The 21,515-nt window shown below is 42.6% G+C and overlaps 1 protein-coding gene across 2 annotated transcripts; it reads right to left on the reverse strand.

Moving 5' to 3' along the window:
* Nucleotides 1–2,420: 2,420 nt before the first annotated feature.
* On the reverse strand, nt 2,421–7,122 carry LOC142398563 (immunoglobulin lambda-like polypeptide 5). 2 transcript variants are annotated; one of them, XM_075482611.1, is made up of 3 exons: nt 6,196–7,122; nt 3,098–3,406; nt 2,421–2,974 (listed from the first exon to the last, which is right to left on the reverse strand). In XM_075482611.1, the coding sequence occupies exons 1-3, from the start codon at nt 6,326–6,328 to the stop codon at nt 2,667–2,669; spliced, it is 750 nt and encodes a 249-aa protein (XP_075338726.1). In that variant the 5' UTR covers nt 6,329–7,122; the 3' UTR covers nt 2,421–2,666. The 2 variants fall into 2 exon arrangements, with proteins under 2 accessions (XP_075338726.1, XP_075338727.1); XM_075482612.1 differs by having other exon boundaries at nt 2,421–2,822; nt 3,078–3,406; nt 6,196–7,121.
* Between the last annotated feature and the right edge of the window lie 14,393 nt (nt 7,123–21,515).

Here is a 21,515-nt window from a genome sequence, read left to right on the forward strand (position 1 = left end):
TTATTTCCTCCTTGTTTACTGTTTCTAAGAAGTTTCTTCAGTCTGACCCGACTTGGAACAGAGTCAAATGTATTGGGACACGTGGGAAAGTGGATCCTTTGGACCCTCCATACAAAGACACTTTCTCATTTCTCTCTTTACTTTGTTGTTTGAAGACATTTTAAAGATGCTTTGAATATAAATAACATTTGTGAATTAACATGGTTTTAAAACTATTTTCTACACTGTTTAACTTCTGGGTTTTGTTGCTCTGTCTTACATATTCACAAAAGTCATCCAATCATCACCTTTTTACTGGAATTCATTGAATAATGTGTGTTCTGTGGCCAGAGATCACACTACATAACTGCATAATGAGACTTTTTCAGGACTCTACAAGTTAGAAAATGTATCCATCAAAGGACAAATAATTGTTGTAAACATATCAAACAATTGTCACGACCTGAGACACAGTTCTGATGGACTCAATTGCACGACTCAGTGAGGTAATCCAAAAGGTATTTATTTTCCAGAATAAAGAGCCAAAGACGCTCCAAAGAGGATGACAAAAATAATGCAAACTTAGAATGCAGTAACGCTTGACTTTAACTTGGTTAGGGACAGAACAAGACTAACTGACAACCAGACAAAAGGAGACAAAGACTATTTGAACATGAGGTAAGGGGACACAGGTGGAACCAATCAGGGGCGGGGTTGACAATCACAATGAGGGAAAGCACACAAAGGGAGGAAGTCAGGATCTGAAACGAGAGGGGAAAATGTGAATACAAAATAAAACAGGAAGTGCATGACAGGACTGGACATGAGTGACTTGACTAAACTAAAACATACAGGACCCACACATGAAACTAAACAAGACATGACATGACATAAACATGATTAACAAATTTGACGAGACATAACAACAATTGTAGCGATATTTGGCATTTAGATATATCAAATATAAGGATTTACCAGAAGTTCTCACTGTCTCAATAAACCTTATTTAACCTCGTATGTAGGGCACCACCTTCAAAGAAGGAAATACACAGAACCTTACGATTCTGGTATGTTAATATTTCAATTAATAATCAGTTTCATAACTTGCTACTTTTGTGAATTCTTGTTTGGTTTGACAGACATTATGTAAAGAAAGCATTGTATCGAGGACTTCACCGTACAGAAGGACTAAATGGTCCAAGTGTCAGAGTTGGCTGGTTGCTGCCCAACTCTGAGGTGAGCTTAAGTTCACAGAGTGTTAACAAAAAGCTGACAAGCTTGATGCTGGCTTTCTTGGTAAGAAAAAACTATGTGATGACGTGCAGCAGCGGAGGTTAAAAACGTGCGACGTAAAAAGAACATGGATGGTGATGGAGGAACAAAAACACAGAAAACGTGTATCTTTAGACTACTTCATTCTGTTTCTATCTTTGTTCATCTGTACAGTTATGACATATGAATAGCGAACCCAACAATGTTATTTTCCTGTGTTAACAATGGAGTACAAAAAGATACAGAAGGGACATCGTTTAACAGTTGCATTACTGCATATAACTGTCCAGTTTACTGACTCCGTTTGGATTTAACTGTTCAACACTACAGACCACTAGGGGGCAGTGTGGTTCCATAGGCGGGTTAGTCATTTTTCCAACAGGGTTATTTCAAGCTTTCATAGGCCGAAGGTGGTTGTAAATGAGGAGATTTCCGTCTCTTCCTTTGTGTAGACTTCCCACATCTGGTCCTGACCCAGAAAAACATCCCCCACAGGAATGCTTGCATCTTCCAAAGGTTTAAGGTATATTAATTCCACACTGGAGCGTGCTACAAATGAATTTATCCATCTCATGAACCCACTGAGATAGCTTTCTCCAGTTGCTTATTCTAGTCTCAGTTTCTCAAATACAATAAAAATCCATAAAGTGTTTCATGATCATTTTTAGATAAACACAATAAACACATTTAAGTGTCCCTGAATGAATTTATGGTGACGGATAAAGTCTCAAATGATTTTATAAATAAATGATTTTCTCAGCTCAGTGCATGGCTGTAACTGTCATTGTGTTATTAAGGTGAAAAGCCACAGCTAACGGTGTGGAGGCCGCAGAGCAGGAACCCACACAGCTGCAGCAAAGGAAGTCTGAGTGTCTGTCAGCAGGTTTTTCTGTCCTAATAACCACTGAGAACAGATTCATATCTGCTGCTGCACACACTCATCAACCCCCCTCTCTGCTGTTTGTCTTTTCTCTGCTTCCTGGAAACCTTTTTACCACTGAGCCCTCACCCACACAGCTGAACGGAGCTCAGTCACTTATTCATTTATTCACAGGGTAAGAGAGGAATAAAGAGAGCAAATGAAATGAGAGGAAGAGACTTAACACCACAGTCAAAAGGCTGTCAACATACCTAACCTGTAAACAAGCAGAGAAACAAACAACAACAAGCTTATTTTCCACTTTATTGAGAATGTTGAAGTGAATAAATGTGAAGAAGCAAACACACTGTGCACATACAGAATATTAAAAAGAGAGAAATGTTGTTAAATGCTGAAACATCTACAAGGCAGCTGATAATTCAGCTTCATTTAGTTTCTCCCACACATCCTGAGTAAGGTTGGTGAACGCTGATCAAAGTGATGAACCAGATGAACGGATGAGATGTGATGGTGAGAAAAGGCCAGCAGAAAACAGTCAGTCAGCATGTGTGCAGCCGGTGGACGCTCCCTTGTTTCTGAGGATCATCAGCAGAGAGAGTCCACAGCAGCACACCAGACTCTTCACTATCAGCAGCGTGTACAGCAGGCACAGCAGCTTCACCCTCAGCTCAGACTGGAAGGAGGCTGACAGCTTCACAGGCTGAGGAGGAACCGAGCTCGCTGCTGGATCAGATGCTGGAGACGTTTCTTCTGGCAGATGTGCAGGAGCTGCTGCTGTTGGTGGTGGAGCTGCTGCTGTTGGTGGTGGAGCTGCTGCTGTTGGTGGTGGAGTAGCAGGAACCTCTGAAAGAGAAAAGGTTTGGAGTTGCAGTGAGAAATGTCCGTCCTCTGCTCCTCTGCTCTCTCTGACAGCGTCTCCACATGAAGCTGAATCCCTGCTGAACACAGTCACCGAGCCTTGGTTACCTTGTTGTGTTTGGGCCTCCACTCGGCCCCCCTCGTGCTCCACGGAGCAGCTGTATTTATACGTGTGGAGAGAGTCGCTATCAACCGCTCTGATGGCGGCGGAGCGTCCCGACCGCTGGAAGTTTGTTTGCCATCCCTCAGCAGGGGGCAGCTCCTCCAGACCACCGTTCTTCTTCTGTCTTTTCCAGGAGAAGCGGACCAGAGGAGGAAACATGCCTGAGGCCAGACACAGCAGGGAGCTCCTCCCCTCCAGGTGGACTCTGGATGCTATCGGACACACGCTCACCACGGGCTTCACCACCTGCTCATCTGGAGTTGGACAGCAGCAACAAGCAGCACACACACACATTCACACAGTCAGCAGCAGCTTCCAAAGGGACATTTTTGTCCCCTTTTAAAACGACATAAAAACATCATATATTAATATTTTTTTCCACTTTTTTTCATAAATCTTTTATTCCACTTCAGTTCTGATCATAATTACCAAGTTTTCAATAATTTTTTTCAAAATTAACCCTTTAGATGCCATTTTGAACTTTTTAGCCCAAATTTGAAGCCTTTAGGTGCCAGTATTTACATATATGTGTATAGATGTGTATATTTCAAATATGGAATGCAAAGTGGAATTATTGAGTAGGGGTAATTATGATCTGGGATATGTCAATGATTAGCAAAAACATTTATTTTTAGGGATTTTTAGTTTTTTTGTTATGCCTGATTTAAAAAAAAAAACTCCTTAATTTCTGAAAACGGACATTTTTTCATAAATCTTTTCTTCCACTTCAGTTCTGATCATAACCACCAAGTTTTCAATTATTTTCCAAAAAAATGAACCCTTTAAATACTAGTGTATATGAGGTAAACACCAATTTCTGTTAAAACACACACACACACACAAACTGCTGTATTTTCAATGTATGCAATGCAAAGTGAAATATTCTATGGGGGATTATTAGGTCTGGGATATGTCATTCATGAGCTACAACATCAGTTTTTACAGATTTTTAGTTTTTCTGCAGTGGCAGATTACAGAAACGGCTCAGGTGTGCCATAGTCTAATGCTGTATTCATTATAATGGATGTCTATGGGACCGAAGTGCAGACCGAGCAGCAAACACCGTAACAGGTGCGGCTGTCGCTAGGTGGCTGAACGCATTGATATGAAGGGAGAGAAAATAGCGCCAAGAGATTGTGAGGTCTGACTTTTTCCTGGAGAAGGATTTTGTGATGCAAATGTTTTACTCTGTTGAACGCATATTGTTCTGAGAAGCAAAACGCTTTATTTTTTAAACCCCAGCCAACTAGCCGGACTACCTTCATCAACACCAAAACGAGGCTGGAACTCTGCTCACAGGACGCAGCAGGGGGTAAGAAGATGTTCATACATGATGTTGCTGATATGGGATGTTACACAGCTTCATGTCAAAAGAGGCGAACTATCCCTTTAATATCATCTATCTGTGTGGCCCTGTGATGAACTGGGGACCCACCCAGGGTGGCCCCCACCTCTGGCCCAGTGGCAGCTGGGATAGACTCCAGCCCCTCCACCCCTGAATAGGATGGAGCGGCTGTAGAAAATGGATGGAGGCAAATGTCCTTCTGACCAACATTTACTTTGGTCTCATCACCAGAAAACAGCAAATCAGATTTTTGGAAGGATTTTTCAGCCAGTTGAAACTTTTCTGAATAAAGACAAAAACAACAAAGAGTTCATGTGTGTAAAAGTCTCCGTAGATTTATAACCATCACATCTCTGACCACACTAATGATGATGTAATGATTTCATTTTAAAGGACATGTTTGACATGTGTTACACATTTACATCCAAATACTTTTCTTCTTTTTCTCAAACTTATTTCTTAATATGAAACTTTTCTTCGGATTTTTCCGTTCTGTTCATCAGTCTTGAAACATACAAACAGAAGCGTTTGAGCTTTAATAAGTTGCCTCATATCGTCTGTCAGAATTGAACTTACTGACTAAAATATGCTCAAAATCTCCTTCAAACATGGTTTCATATTCAGTTATTTTCACTTCTTTTTTAGCTTCTTTTCCAAAACAATATTCAGTCTGAAAAAGATGAACATCTGAGCGAGTAACTGTTTCATGGACTTATTTTGAGTTGGAACTGATTTAAAACACAGAAGCACACAGATAGAAAACTAATATTTAACATCAAATCTCCTGTAATAAATATCAACCCAACAGAATCACTGAGATGATCAATAACTAAATATCTGTGACATCACTAACAGTTAAGTTCAGTTGTTTCTGAGATTTAAACAAATACAACTGAACTGTACAAACAGGTGCAACTTTAATCCCAAATGTGACAGAAAACATGTCGAACTTTAACTGGAGCGTTCTGCTTTAATGTTAAAGTCAAATACGGCCTTTAAGTCAGACTTCATATTCGCCTCCAACTACTTTGTAAAACAGATTTTCTCCTTTACTATTTAGATTTATATCAGAAAGGAAAAGAAGACCAAGTGAGTTTGAGCCGTTATATGTCCACCAATGTTTTCTCTGAAGGTTCATTAACAGCTGTTTACTCCAGTTCAAACATGATGAATATCTGAATTTAACTTCAAAGTACGATAAACTGTCTGATCTGTAAATTCATCTTCAGCTTTTATTCTGTTTTACTTCAATTTAACATTTTTAAAAAGACTTCTTTAATTCACAGGATAAAAATGACTTCTAAATATTTGAACGATGAATAATTATCGTCTTCATCTTATTTCAAATGAAACATGTTTAAATGATCATTCTGAGTAAATATCAAATCACTTTTCTGTTTGAATCTCATCCTGTTTTTGAACAACAGATGTGACAGAATCCCTGAGACCATCAAATCCTAAATCTTTGGAACATCACTAATATTTGCAGAAATAAAGAATAAGTTTAGCTGTTCAGTGAGATTTCAACATGTTTTCAGAAATGATTGAGCTTTTCTTCTGGAACAATGGCTGCAGGATGAATTCTCTGCTAATGATGAACAAACTAACATGTAAAGCCTGAAGCAGCAGAAACTGACTTTAAACACATTTGAACTTCTACAATAAAACAACTGAAGGAAAAGAAATGTTTGTTCTTACCTGTTACAAACAGTTTAGTTCCAGAGCCAAAGATCCTTTCTCCTGCACACAGTGAGTGAGAGTGATACAAAAACCTGTCTGCTGCTGAATGTGGCAGCTGAGCTGAACAGCCCAAATGATGAAGCAGTATCATATTTCAGCTCCATGATGTGTTTCTCTAATGTTCAGATCAACATGAGCGTCTCTTCTGCTCTCTTCTTTCAGCCTGGTGTTATTCTGAAATGTTCTTCCTTCTGCTCTGTGTGTGCATGTAAGCGCCTCTGCAGCAGCAACAGAAAGCAGCTGCAACAGGGGCACAGATTCTGCCTCAACTTCTCAATATGTCTGACAGGCACTGAGGCAAAAAATGGGAAGTGATCCATGTGATTTGGAGCTGGCCGCCAGCAAGAGCCCAGCAGCAGGGAAAAGAAGTCCTTTAGAAGTCTGGACCGCGTTATTCAGTGAGGAAGTCGGCCAGTAGACCAGTGATACCATGTGATGGAGCAGCTCAGTGGAACCGCTGGGATGGTGGGTCATGCTCTCAGTCTTTCTAAGATGTTGGAGTTTTCCAAGCTGTCTTTGAAGGCAGATTACTGATTCCCTTCACCTCAGAGATTTTTCCCTGTGCGTTTCCAGCCTTCTGCTTCTGCCATCCTGAACTTCTTGGTGTTGTTGAAGTCGTATTTTGACTTCCCCGAGTTGGTTGGTGCGAGAGAATAAAATGACGGAGAGAACGGAGTACAAACTGCAGTTATTTATTACCAAGGATCCTTGGGGAACACGCAGTACAGAAAAAGTCTGCTCTCAAGCCAAGCGCCCTGTGTTCTGAAGCCGCGCTCCCTCGTGGTGTAGACTTATCCCGTTGTAACCCCACCCATGTGTGCTTATCTTTAGTCTTCACCTCTTTAATGCCTGACTCCTTATGTGTGTGTGCGTTGTCTTCACCCCCCTCCCACCCTTGCCCTTAACGAACTTCTTCTTTCTGATGTCTACTCTCTCCAGACACCAGACTTTTCAACTCTTGCCCTTCCTTTTGTGTTACGTCTTCCCAGAGCTTCAGACATTCAGAACACAGGGCACTTTTCCATTTCCTAATATATGATTGTTACATAGTGTATGTTTATAAGTAGCAATAGAAGCAAGCATAGAAGTGCATTCAAAATAGAGTATAAGATATAAAAGTATAAAAAGAACATTAATTTGTGACATCATTGTATTAGTCTCACAATTCCCCCTTTTGATCTCTACTCAGAGATCACTGTCATGCTCTCATATGAAGCCCATTTCCTACCAGGACTAAGTATTAAAAAACAGGCGGCAGTAATTAGGAATTAAGATGTCCTGACTGATGTCAGTCTTACGCACTTATTTGTTTCCTAAATTGTCTTCCCATGTGTCTCGGTACCTAACTTACTGCACTTACTCTAGCACTAGTTATGCTCTTAGCTGTTTGGTTTTGGAAGGAAATGCACTTATTATTGCGTCGTATAAACTTAAAAACCAATCCAAACGCCGCGGCCGGCTAAGGCATGGGGTTTTATACTGATGACGCGTCACGCAGAACTATTGCACACGATGGTGTTATTTATTGCTCCATCTCACAAGCTTGTACATAAAAGACAGACACTTACTTCATTTGGTGCATTTCACAAGCCGTGCAAGGATGCCTCTGACAGTGCAAGTTATCTGGCTTACTATTACGTTTACGTTTACGGTCAACAGAACGTTTTTCTCCAAGCTCACCCAGCTGCCATGATCCAGGCTCATCACATCACAGCTGAGCTCACCTGCTCATTTAAAGGTGATAGAGAAAGGTTGAATGGGGCATTAATCCTTGTTCTGTGATGTGATATGTAGCCCCCAAAAAATTGGTTGGGTCTGTAATAGCTCAGAACCTCCCTAAAAGGCTCTCTGAAACAGCTGTTACTATGCTGGGTTTAGAATGCGTCTTTTTCCCTTATTGGCGTCGTTTCAGAGCTTATCTGGCAACCTCATTATGAAATGCAGGTAGGTGTTGGCGCTATTCGGTTGCCGTTGCTTGATTGGCTGCCCTTGCCTAGCATTGAACCACCTGCTACGAGGTTACTTAGTCGAGAACGTATGGCTTCTCAAAGCCCCCTCCTATTGTGTAGTAATACATTTCAGTTTGGCTTCATTTGTTTTGTTTTACTTCGGTTACTGACTTCCAAAGGTTATGCATTGAAACAAGCAAGCTGCCCTTTGCAGGCTTACTTACCGCCTGCATAATAGTGCAAATAGCTAGCTGCTAAGGGGTTAGCTCATTCCCTTTAGATGAACAAGCCAGAGCTAACGTGCAATTCTTACAACAGGAATATGGCACAACACACATTTAAAACAAAATAAAATGTGATACTTACAGGCTGTACTGATTGCTGGGGTTGATTTTGTTGCAAAGTCGGAACTGACCCTCTACTGAGCATTAAACTCTGACTGAAGCCTGCTCGGAATCGTGCAAGGTTTGTGAAACTGTACTCCGTGAAATGCGCAGAGCAAAGGAAAAGTCGGCGGTTGTATGTACTGGGGATGCTGTTAAAAATAAATAAAAGCCATTGATCGCGAACATTGCTTTCCGGGGGAAGAATATGTAACGATCGTAGTCCGCTTTCACAGCCTTGGAAGGCACACCTGTTCCTGTTTCTCACCGAAGGGGCGTGTCTGAAAGGGGGTGGCTTTGGATTTGGGTGTGGGGGGGCTATTGCGCCAAAAGATACGTCACTTAATCCTCAAACACGGTGTTATAAATTGGCTTTATTCTTAAACTTTATGTATTCATATTCTGTAGTTCACTAAATAATCTATGTCCTAGTCTGCACGTTTACACTCTGCTCATACAAACGAAATGTATGTCAGATAGGTCTGGTACAGTAGATGCACGCCTGAAACAACACTCACACACACACATCGTTTATCACATCCAAAGAACATGACAAAGACGGTGGATGGCCTGCTCATATCACTAGCAAATGTCCAATTATACTTTGTCGAGTGTAAGTACAACCTCTGTGAGATAAAGGTGGACATAAATATGAAATGTGTCCGGATATCGGGGCTCTCTCTGATGGAGGCCCTGCGAGGGCTCTGTCACTCCGAGTTCAGCACGGCTAAACTTCACATGTGACCACCAATAACCTTTGTTTAACTTAAGATTTCTCCAGCTTGTTCTTGGGCTTCCAATAAAAGAATCGGGCTAACAACGGATTTGCCCATTTTCTGGCGGCAATTCAAAAAAAGGGGGAGGACTTGAAACAGAGGTTCTGACACTTGCTGGCACTTTGTGTATACTCCCCACAGCGGGGAGACTCAGAACTAACACCAAAAATGTGAAAAAGATGATTTTGATTCTCTATCCCCTTTAAGGAAAAAACACACCCAAGGTGCCACCCACAGACACCGGCGACAGTCTCCGCTGAGGTCATGCACGTGCACACAAAATGAGAATAATACAAAGTAAAAATCAATGTATGGCTCCTACACTTATGATTTCTTGTGACCTGAAGTTCTTTTGCCTACCGATGTGGAACACACTTATTGTAAGTCGCTTTGGATAAAAGCGTCTGCAGAATGACCGTAATGTAATGTAATGTAATGTAATGTAATGAAAATTCTGGATCTCTGAGCAGAGACGGCGTCATGGTCTCAGACGTCGGCTACATCACAATCCTGGACCGAGCTTTGTTCGGCACGTGGACTCTTATGATGAACTCAAGCCATATGGAGTCTGTGCCAATGGGGCAGTGGATGGGTTTTCCAGGATGGTTATTTGGCTTCATGCATACTCCACAAACAGTAATCCTGAAATTATTGCTAGATATTTAGTTTCAGAAGGTGAGAACAGAGGGGGGGCTGCATCCAGGATTCATACAGACATGGAGACAGAGAATGGTACAATGGAAGACTTTCAAAGATTCTTCAGCCTTGATCACAATCACAGCTATGCTAGGAAGTATAGAGTAGAGCGTATAGAGAGCAGGGGCCTCATGTACAAAGACTTGTGTGGATTTCCTACTGAAACATGGCGTACGCTCAAACCCAAATACCCTCCAACGTCGGATGTATGAATCTGTGCGCACGCATCAATCCAAGCACATTTCGTTTGTACATCCCAATCAACGTGGAATTGAGCGCACATGTCGGAGCACCCGACTCCTCCCTGTCCACGCCCCTACTTAAATATGCAAATCATATTTAAATGAGCCCTGCACCTGCGATTCCCCTCTGTGTACGGTCAGAAAATAAAGAAAAAAGAATGAATAAGACTGAAAAAAGAAGAACTTCATGGAAAGCGAGATGTTGGTGCTACTTTCTGAAGTGGAGGCCCGCAAAAATGTGTTCTTTGGCACGCTGTCCTCCGGCATAAGCAGCAAACACAAGAGGAGTGGGTGGGAGAGCCTGAGGTAGAGGCCTGCGCGGGACAGAATTTTTAGTCCCGCTCCCGCCCGCAATTCCTGCATGATTCAGACGTTCGCGTTACTTCTCACGGAAGTTCTTGTCATTGGCTTGAGGAAAGAAACATGATCTTAGCTGCACACACTGTCTGTGTAATCCACTTATTATTTAAGTAGGTTAACCATGCCCTGTCCCTCGTCGTTGTGCAATGCGCATCTCCTGAATAAAAGGAGAGATGGATCGCGCTTTTGAACTTCTTTTAGTTCGGCTTTATTTCTTCTCAGTTGTTTTCAGCAGCAGGAGATCATTATAGCTTTTATATTAAACACGTTTTTAGTTAGCGGGACAGCAGCTTATCACCGCTCCTGCCCGTGCCCGCAATGAGCTTTCAAAATGTGTCCCGCGCCGCACTGCTTTGCGTTGGGTCCCGCGAGTCCCGCGGGAGTGCAGGGCTCTAGGCTGAGGCTGTCAATGCTGTGTGGTCTGAGAAGCCTCACAAAGCAGAGGTGAAGAAGAAGTGGTCCAACATTAAGGTGGATGTGAAGCGGGTGACCGACTATTTGAACTGAGAGTCGGCGCAACTATGGGTGGCACTGCTCTCTCTGGGGTGGTGGGAGCACATGTGGGTGACTCTGATTACCCCCAAGCTAAATACCCATGTTTTTGTGTAACTCACAACAACGTGTTCATACAGTAACGTGCAGAAGTGCGCCGGGGAAAAGGTGAGGCTGATTGAGACATTTCACACTTTACGCACGGGGTTATTAACATTTGCCCACAGAGACGATCAGGGGCTTGTTAGAAAGATCTTAAACTGAAGTTTAACCAGCAAAAAACAGCAAGAAACTAACTTTAACCACCGACTGATGCTGTGAAGACGGGATAGAAACTGGGGGCGCACATACTCAATGCACGTCAGGGGGAATAATATTAGGACAATTACAAGAATAAAGTTACTCACCAAGAAGCCACACACAGTGCCACCCTGTAAGTCTGTTCCCAACGATGCTGTTACTCAGAATGTATGAATCGTGCGTTGAACCAGGCCACCTCGCCACAATGTTGGTTAATTGCATTTACGCATCACATATGATCTGTACATTGATCGAATGAAAGTGTTCCCTGTTAACATACAAATTCATCATGTGATGGCGCTTTTATAGCAATGTGTGCGCAGTCGATAGCCCCGATTACAAAACCGGCTCTCGCTTCAAATTGAGCTTTAATGTTGGCCTGTTGGGAATTTGATATACGTGGCTGAGATGCAGATAATTCTGTCCCACACGGCTGGCATGGCTCGGCTCAGGGTTGACTGGCACAGTCCCAATCGGTTGGCCAGCTCCCTCTGGGATGCCCCGGTTGCTATAGGAACCCCAGTGTGCACATCAGCTGTGAGCACAGGCAGCGCATGGCTCCTCGCTGTGTTGCGCTCCAACGCCGGCCGCTGCTCTGCGCACAGTTCAGGAGGATTTCCCTCAAAGCGGCCAATGAGTCGCCATCATGTGCCAGCAAATCCTCTCTGTCTCTGAACACACGCTCTCTTCGAATTGCACCATTTGCAAAGTCTTCTAATAATTTTAAAGCAGCCATTGTTTTCAATGGTATGCATTGCACCACTTTGCGCTGCTTTTAAATCCACTCGTATATTTGCAGACACATGGGTGTATTAATTGTTTATCAGAATTAATTGTTCATCTATCTCAAATGTGCACATCAGTGTCTGAGGACTAATTGTTTTCACATTTATTTATTATAACAGTTTCCCAACATCACCTTAGGTGTCACCAAAGAATCAACAGCTGCAGAAAAGTGCGTACGCCAGCCCTGAAGCTGCCGTGAGGCACCGCACATTTCCACAGTCATTTCGCTCTTGATACATCTGATCATTGACGTGAAAAGGTGCGTACGCCACTATTTTGTGCGTACGCACGCTTTGTACATGAGGCCCCTGGTGGGCTTCTTTAAGGAAACACTTGCACAATACTGGATCAACCTCTTTCAAACACTGAAGGACTCAGATCATTTCACCGGTGACTTCTTGGATAAGCAGCTGCTTCTTTTTACCTGTTTAAACAGCAGTGAGGTGTGTATGTGTGTATTTAAAGGAGAGAAAATACTGTATGATCAGGATATGCTTTTGGATACAGAATATGTGGTTTTGAACACGTCTCTTTGATCACCTTTCAGGAAGAACTCCAAAATGTTGCTCACTGATGGAACACCCACATCATTCAGAGCAGAAAGGCGTTTGCTGCTCGTGGCCGATCCTACATGATGTATACCCTTCCACAGCTTTGTGGTGGACAAGATCATCTGAAACAAAAGGGAATGTCTTCAGAGAGGACCGTACACATGTGATGAGACAGTGTTCTCATTATCATCTCATATTATTATTTGGGTGTCCTGATGAGGGCAGATGAGGAACAGGTGTGATGGCAGGAGCAATCCAGACTCCATCCAAGAGTCCCAGGAATGATGCTCAGCCTAAGACTCAGAAAACCAAAATAAAAACAACAGCCAAGCATGATCGCAACACAAGGTGTTAAATTTAGATATGAAGAAAGACTTGATGACCGTTAGAACATTCTGTTGTGATCAAAGAAAAATGAAACCTCCCCTTTTCTTAGATGAACACACAGAGTGTGTTGGAGACTGTAAAGGAAAATTAATTCTTATATGCATAGTACTGAGTGTTACTGTGTATAACCTGTAATATCCTCCTGCAAAGATACCAACCCGTTTTTCTCTTTTCCTTCCTGGGGGTATCGTGTGCTCATTATATGATAAAACTGCATTTTAAGGAGGATAGGTAGGGAAGATGGTACTTGCAGCTGTGTGTGTAACCCTTGAGGTCGGGGGGGAAAAGTAGATAAGAATGCTCAACTATATCAAAGGAGCGATGACGCAACAATCTGCATTATAACTGAATTGTTTTTGTATTAAAAAGATGTATTAATGTATTAAACAAACCAATTTCCTACCAGGACTAAGTACTCAAAAACAGGCAATGATTAGGAACAGCTTCAGTCACTTCATGCAAAACAATCAGTCAGAAACTGGAGTTGGAGGAACCCATAACATGTAGATCAGAGCCTGTTACACACTAAATACTGCAAGTCCTGCAAAGCAGTTCTAACCCAGCACACTTTAATATTTACAGATCACACCAACACCAAAGAACCAATTCAGGCTCATAGAAGCAAGCAACAAGTGTCCATTAGTATATGATATATACTCTGAGCTCCAACTCAGAATCACAAAGAGATGAGCAGAGAATCCACTAAAGGATTGCACAATGCCCATTTCTTCCTCTACCCCTTACTAAACTGCCTCAGGGCCGTTAATGGAACAATGGATCAGAGCAGCTGCTGAATGGCTCAATGGAAATGACCTTAATGTCCATGATGACTGTAGAGAAACATTCCAGCAGAACTGTGACAGCAGTGAAGAAGAAGCTCCCTCAGCTCAGTGTGTTTGGGACTCTGTCTGAGATGGAGGTGAAATATGTGAACCTGGGCTGTGGTTTACTGCTCTCTTCATGTCACAAACACTGTTTGACATCTGTTCATCTGAAGGTTTTTGTACAGGCTGCAGGGATCATTTCTCACTGTGGGCCCTTATAACAACTGCAGTAGTAGGTGGCTGAATGATCGAGTTTAACTTTCTGTATCTGCAACTCACAGCCGTTCTGTTTATTCACAGCTGAGAAATCATCTTCCTGAGGATGACCAAAACCTTTTCTTACTTCACCATCACTTTTACCAATACGAAGAATCAGTCTGAATGTTTCTGTTTCTTTCTTCTGGTACCAGTATACATAACTGCCATCACACTGGTCAGTTCCACAGCTGAAGGAGACACTTTGACCAACTCTCCTGGTCAGCGTTAACTGGTCCTGACTCAGCTCTGCTGCCATGGCAACCAGCGCTGCAGAGACACAGACAGACAGACGAAGGTCAGTGGGACGGTGTTTGTTCCAGGTGGAGTTTGCTGGCTCCTGATTGGCTGGAAACACTCACCTGAACACAGACAGCACAGAGCAGCGGCTGGGAGGAAAAGCATTTTGTGCAGCGGTGTTTCCTCTGGTGAACCTGGGGAGAAGTGGCGCTCTGAGGCAGCTGAGGCCAAACAAGGACGAGCTGTGAGATCAGAGCAGGGCCACGTGCTTTCTGACAGCTCCTCAGAGCTCCCATCAGCCCCTGCTGTGGGCCCACAGATAAGACCGCTGCTGCTGACTGACAGCTCAGCCCAAGCTGCTGTGTGCTTTGTGCTCTGGATTTGAATCTGACAGCAGATGGAAAAAATGGGGTCACATGATGCAGAAAGACTAAAAAACATTCATGTTCCCACAAACACATTCAGCTTGGTGGTGAATTTAGTAACACGCTGTGTTATCTGTTGTTCAACAGCTGGGATGGAAACACACAACTACAAATCCACACAGCTGCTCAGCTCTGATTGAACTCTTCAACGCGTTTGAGCTGAATTTCTATCGACTCGTTCTTTTCCCACCCGTCTTCTCACACGATGGATTTAGTTTGTCATGTTGTTCTTCATCATGTTTCCATCATGCAGACAAAGTGCTGTCAGAGTTCAGCTCTCAGACGGTTCACCTTCAGCTCCACCGACACACCTTCAGCTGGGAATTCATTTCAAACTCACATCTTTATCAGGGCTGCAGTCTGTCCTTCACTCACTCGGGTTGTTACGGATCACATGGCTGGAACGTGAGATTTCCTTCTGAGCCGCAAACACAACTCCACTGCTGTCACTGCGCTGCTCATTGGGCTGTGAATGTTGTCAGAGCAGCTTTGCAGCAACAAGCTGCAGATGTGGCTGCTGTGCTGCTTTTGCTTCACAGTCGGTGTGGACAACATGGAAAGTGGAGCTCAGGAGGAGCAGCTGAAGCTTCTGCTGCTTTCATCATTCCTTATTCACCCTATCACGCCCCGCCCATTTTTAACAGCCTTTTTCCTTCCGCTTTGTGTTGGAACTTCCGGTCAGCTAGTTCGGTTAGCTGGTGTAAGGTAGTGTAAGATGGATGTTACCTGGGCAGAGAGGGGAAATGTTGCTACACCCTAGTCTAATAACAGAGTGGATGGACGACATGAGGAGATGGCCCCCTGTGATGTACGGCCATATTTTCAATCATATGGTTTCATCTGTAGGCGTAGACGGGGCTTCGATGAAACACTTTAAAAGCACCGAAGCATTCCAGTACCTACAGAGCGGAAAGGTCGGTCGCGTCCTGCTGCATAAACCGGATGATCAAAAGTTATTTTTAAAAGCCACCGTAAGCCCAAGCCAGGCCAGCTCTCTGGTCACAGCGCTTGGAGAAGTAAAGGTCTTGCAGCAGAGTCGTGATCGGTCATGCATTGATCCTCCCACTGTGTTCCGATGTCGCGCTGTCCATCACCCTCGGGCTCGAGCTCGAGCTCAGGCTCAACCTCAGCAGCATTGCTGGTTGATGCCTCTATGAAAATAATGACTAAGATTTATCCGTGTTGTCATGGCTTAACTAAGGTTAACACTATTTTTAAAACATTTACTCCTAAACTACAATCGTTTGAAACTGTGTTGACAAGCAGTCGATAACAGAATGTTACCACAAATGTAGCTAGCTGCTAACTGGCGTTAGGGCAAAGTATGTTCTGAGAACTTACCTGATTGCCTAACAAGCTGTCGTCGCGGACGTCGCAGCGGAGCTTCATAGCCGAGCCATTTCTCAGGATACGGGTGCTGGGTAGTAGGTCTACCCTCCACAGAATGAAAGGAACAGACATAGGGCTTTTTTGGAGGGTTTCTTAAGTTAAGTGCCCTCAGCCAAAGACGCCGGTCTTCCTCAACGCTAGGAGGCGGATGGAGATGAAAACCTGGCCCACAGCATTCAGTTCGCCTCTTCCCGTGAGTAAAACACTCGTGCTGAAGAGACAATCTTCTCTTATTCCAATTATTGTGGCAACCACGGACTGCACAAATGATACTAGTCATTGTACCTGACTTCTTTTTACCCTTGATTTTAATGACTCAGCTGCGCCACCGGAACACAAAATAAACAAGATGGCTCCGCCCTTGTAACCATGGAGAACAGGGTGAATAGAGACGACACAGTAATGACACTGAGATGCTTTTTATTCAGAGCTTTCACTGATTCTTTCAGGGTGGCAGCTTCAGGACCCTTTCTCCAGTCTGAGCCTCCCCTGGAACACAGTCACACATACTGGGACATGTGGGAAAGCCTCACAGTGTTCATGCCGTGCATATCTGAGAACATCCACAGGGAGACACTTTATCATTTACAGGCTGATTCTGTCATTTCAACATCTTTCAGAGTCAGATTTGTGCTAGAAATGATGTTCTACGCTGCATGCTGACACGTAGAAATAATCCCATTCTGCCTGTAAGCAGCTGTGAACAGAAACAGCATGGCTGCACTGTTATTACTGTGTTATGCTGATGCATGGAAGCAGCTGAATGATTGTGCTGTAAACACTGAGAACAGCCTGCAGATGTGGCTGTTGGGCTGCTTTTGCTTCACAGTCGGTGCAGACAACATGCAGCAGCTTGAAAGATAAATGTGAAATCACACAGAGTTCAGGAGGTGCAGGTCACATCTTCATGGAAAACAACCAGCTGATTATTTCACTCTTCTTCATGTGGACGACTCAGTAGAGATGAAATGACTTTATTTCCTCCATGTTTACTGTTTCTAAGAAGTTTCTTCAGTCTGACCCGACTTGGAACAGAGTCAAATGTATTGGGACACGTGGGAAAGTGGATCCTTTGGACCCTCCATACAAAGACACTTTCTCATTTCTCTCTTTACTTTGTTGTTTGAAGACATTTTAAAGATGCTTTGAATATAAATAACATTCATGAATTAACATGGTTTTAAAACTATTTTCTACACTGTTTAACTTCTGGGTTTTGTTGCTCTGTCTTACATATTCACAAAAGTCATCCAATCATCACCTTTTTACTGGAATTCATTGAATAATGTGTGTTCTGTGGCCAGAGATCACACTACACGACTGCCATAATGAGACTTTTTCAGGACTCTACAAATTAGAAAATGTATCTGTGGTAACTTGTAAAATAAAAGAACCACGAAACACAGATTGCCGAGTTTTCACCTTTTATCTGAATTGTAAGTAATTAAACATACAGCACGGTTTCTGAGAGAACTGTACACAACTTGCCAACGCAACATCCGGTCTGCTTCTTCTTCTACACTGGCTGCCTAATAATAATACACATCCATCCATTATAGTGGTCATCGGGCGCCACCTATTGGTAATAATTAATATTTCCCATATTTACATCATTACAACAGTATCCATCAAAGGACAAATAATTGTTGTAAACATATCAAACAATCCAAACTGTGTCCTCAGCTTCTGCCAACAACGTCAGACTTTTCCAGAATCCTGAATAAATGAGGAAATATGATGGTCAGCTTGTCCCTGAGGACCCCTCTCCCACTTCCTGTAGATGGTGAATGCAGCACTGCGACACGTCCTCTCCTCAGTCTGAGCTGAGATCACAGGCGCCACAGCTTTAACGTGTCAGCAGCATCTCTCCAGCAGTGAAGATCTTTTTGGATGGAACTGATCGGCTGGAGGAAAACAAAATGGCTGCCATGTGAAATACACCGGTGGAGCACGTTTAAAATCCTTCTGTCCGCACCATCCGATGTCAACACTGTCAGGTTTTCTCTCAGATGGAGCTGACAGATCCTTCTTTCACCTCTTATAAGACACATCATCTTTGACCTTGGTGAAGTATTCCACTGATATTTCATGCTTTTGTTTCCCCACAGATGTAAACACAGCCTGATCTACGTTCCTTAACCTTATTCTGTACATTCTTATTCTGTGTTCCTCAGCTCTGGTCCTCGGGGGTCACTGCCCAGCATGTTTTAGATGTTTCCTTCTCCATCTCACCTGAGGGAGGTACTACCAGGTGAGATTAACGCTTTAGCGAGCTCTGAGGTTTCAGTGGCACGGAGGTGTCTCTCTTTTAACCTGCTAGATCACCATGGTGACCGAAGCTGAACTGGGTGGGAGCAGTTTTTGTTTAGTTTCAGATTGAATCGGCCATAAAAAGCCACAGACTTTCTGTCAGAGATCTGTGTTTTAAATAGTTTTTAATACAGCGGGGTCTGATTTAAAAGCAAAAGTGATTGGATTTCTTGTACAAGCTTTACTGACAAACAGCCAGTGGCTACTGTGACTGTGTCAGCATGGTCTCAGTGAGCTGTAGGAACTGTGGCACCTCAGGTCTAATGCTGGCTCAGGAGATATCAGTGGGTGTAATCCTGGGAAGCACCAATCAACCATTTAGATTGACTGTAGGGAACGTCCCTGGTTCCAGAAATATTAATGTGTTTGTGAAGATCATCCAGTCCGTCTGCAGCCAGTGAAAGTTTGGCCGCAGTGGCAGCAACTCAGGCCGGTCGGGTGATTTATAGTTTAAACCTGTCAGTGGTAGAATATGTCATGTCTGTGAGGTTTTTAGTTCCTGTTTAGTTTTTTAGCTTTGTCATGTTTTAAGTTTATCTCATGCCTTAGTTTTGGAGTTCAGGTCTTGTCTTTAGTTTTTCCATGTCCCCATAGTTTCTGTTGCCCTGCCATCAGCTTCACTCACAGCACCGGATGTTTTTCCCCTCAGCTGCACTCACTCACCGATCACTCCCTCAGTATTTAGTTTCCAGTTTTCTCATGAATCTCGGCCAGATCCTCACCGTCTCCCATGGTCTTACCCGCCACCGTCCATTATGTCAAGTCAAGTATTCACAGGTAAAATAACTGCAGTGGGAAACCACTGTACATGTGTTTAACAGCACAAAGAGAGAAAAAGATCTGAAAAATATACAATATTGTGAATATTAATTCAACAACAAACAATGATTTGATGTGTTGAAACTTTGAGGTTTAAAGGTTAATATCCCAGTTTCCTGCTGTTTGTCTTTGTTCTATCCACCATCCCTCCATCTTCTCTACTCTCTTGATCCCGGCTGCCTTTAGGCACGAGGCGATGTGCGTCCTGAAGGGTCGGCAGTCCCTCACAGGGCCACACAATCATGCACACTCACCCTCACTCCCAGCCTCAATGTACAATCATGTTGAATCTAACATGCATGTTTTTGGACAGTGGGAAGAAGAAGGAGTACTCAGAGATGTCATCTATGTTTTATGAATGAACTAACAAACAAAAAGCAAATGAGAAAAATAGTGATGCTTTAACTTCCCCAGAATACATCATCAAATAATAAAGAAGCTGTCATCAAAGTTGGAGGTAATTATTTCATTTAGAACATTTAGAATGTGTCAGATTTTCAGGAGAAGATATTTAGATTTCATCAAGCTTCAAAATGTGTAATAATTAGGTCATAACAAGAATGTGCCACCAAGCTGGTAAAAAAGTACGCCTCCGTCATTATACCACAGTGTAGCGTTACCTGATAATATAAAAGGATTTTTTTATTCAAACTTTTTATTTTCCATTAACCATTTTATACAAACATATACACAATTCACTCTTTGTCCCGTTTCACATTTGACATCTTATTACTTTCACATTTACACAGACCCTTTTAAACACTTTAACCTACCGTAAATATTCCCGACTGACTATTCCAACTAACACAAGTCCTCGATATAGGCAAAAGTAAAGAAAAATATATTTCTCACAAATATCCATTAACTCACTCAGAGATTGTGGTTATCTTTAACATCTATGACCATGTAAATCCGCATTAATTACAGTGTAAGGAACAACAGTGAACATCGGAAAACTAAAAACTAAGGTAATAAAAATACATAACACCAACTAAACTCAAGGAAAAAAAAAAAAAAAAGAATATATAAGGATTTACCAGAAGTTCTCACTGTCTCAATAAACCTTATTTAACCTCGTATGTAGGGCACCACCTTCAAAGAAGGAAATTCTGGTATGTTAAGTTAATATTTCAATTAATATTCAGTCTCACATCTCGCTACTTTCATAAATTCTTGTTTCGTTGGACAGACATTACGTAAAGAAAGCATACAACACAACCTGTGGTTATACATATATATAGTTATATGAACTATTTATTAAAACGCTATGACCAAAGACATGAACCTTAAAACAAACAGGAGATGCGTTGAATATGGGTGATTATATACAACACTTAGTGAATGGAAAATAAAATAGGGGGGGGGGGGGGGTCCTTTGGTTGTGGATGACTTTCATGGACTTTGCAGTTAGCTGGACGGTCGCTTCTTTTCCACCAGGAAACAGGAACTGGCTGTTATCGAGGACTTCACCGCACAGAATGACCAAAAAACTATGTGATAACGTGCAGCAGCGGAGGTTAAAAACGTGCGCCGTAAAAAGAACATGGATGGTGATGGAGGAACAAAAACACAGAAAACGTGTATCTTTAGACTACTTCATTCTGTTTCTATCTTTGTTCATCTGTACAGTTATGACATATGAATAGCGAACCCAACAATGTTATTTTCCTGTGTTAACAATGGAGTACAAAAAGATACAGAAGGGACATCGTTTAACAGTTGCATTACTGCATATAACTGTCCAGTTTACTGACTCCGTTTGGATTTAACTCTTCAACACTACAGACCACTAGGGGGCAGTGTGGTTCCATAGGCGGGTTAGTCATTTTTCCAACAGGGTTATTTCAAGCTTTCATAGGCCGAAGTTTGTTGTAAATGAGGCGATTTCCGTCTCTTCCTTTGTGTAGACTTCCCACATCTGGTCCTGACCCAGAAAAACATCCCCACAGGAATGCTTGCATCTTCCAAAGGTTTAAGGTATATTAATTCCACACTGGAGCGTGCTGCAAATGAATTTATCCATCTCATGAACCCACTGAGATAGCTTTCTCCAGTTGCTTATTCTAGTCTCAGTTTCTCAAATACAATAAAAAT

Source organism: Odontesthes bonariensis, chromosome 14 (assembly GCF_027942865.1).
Source record: "Odontesthes bonariensis isolate fOdoBon6 chromosome 14, fOdoBon6.hap1, whole genome shotgun sequence".
In the NCBI taxonomy this organism is placed as follows: domain Eukaryota; kingdom Metazoa; phylum Chordata; class Actinopteri; order Atheriniformes; family Atherinopsidae; genus Odontesthes; species Odontesthes bonariensis.

Bases quoted from the DNA above. Each gene is read 5' to 3' on its own strand.
- LOC142398563 (XM_075482611.1), bottom strand. From the start codon at position 6,328: ATGATACTGCTTCATCATTTGGGCTGTTCAGCTCAGCTGCCACATTCA. The intron at 3,407-6,195 runs GTAAGAACAAAC...GTCCAACTCCAG, and splicing joins AACTAAACTGTTTGTAACAG to ATGAGCAGGTGGTGAAGCCC. The intron at 2,975-3,097 runs GTAACCAAGGCT...TTTCTCTTTCAG, and splicing joins GGAGGCCCAAACACAACAAG to AGGTTCCTGCTACTCCACCA.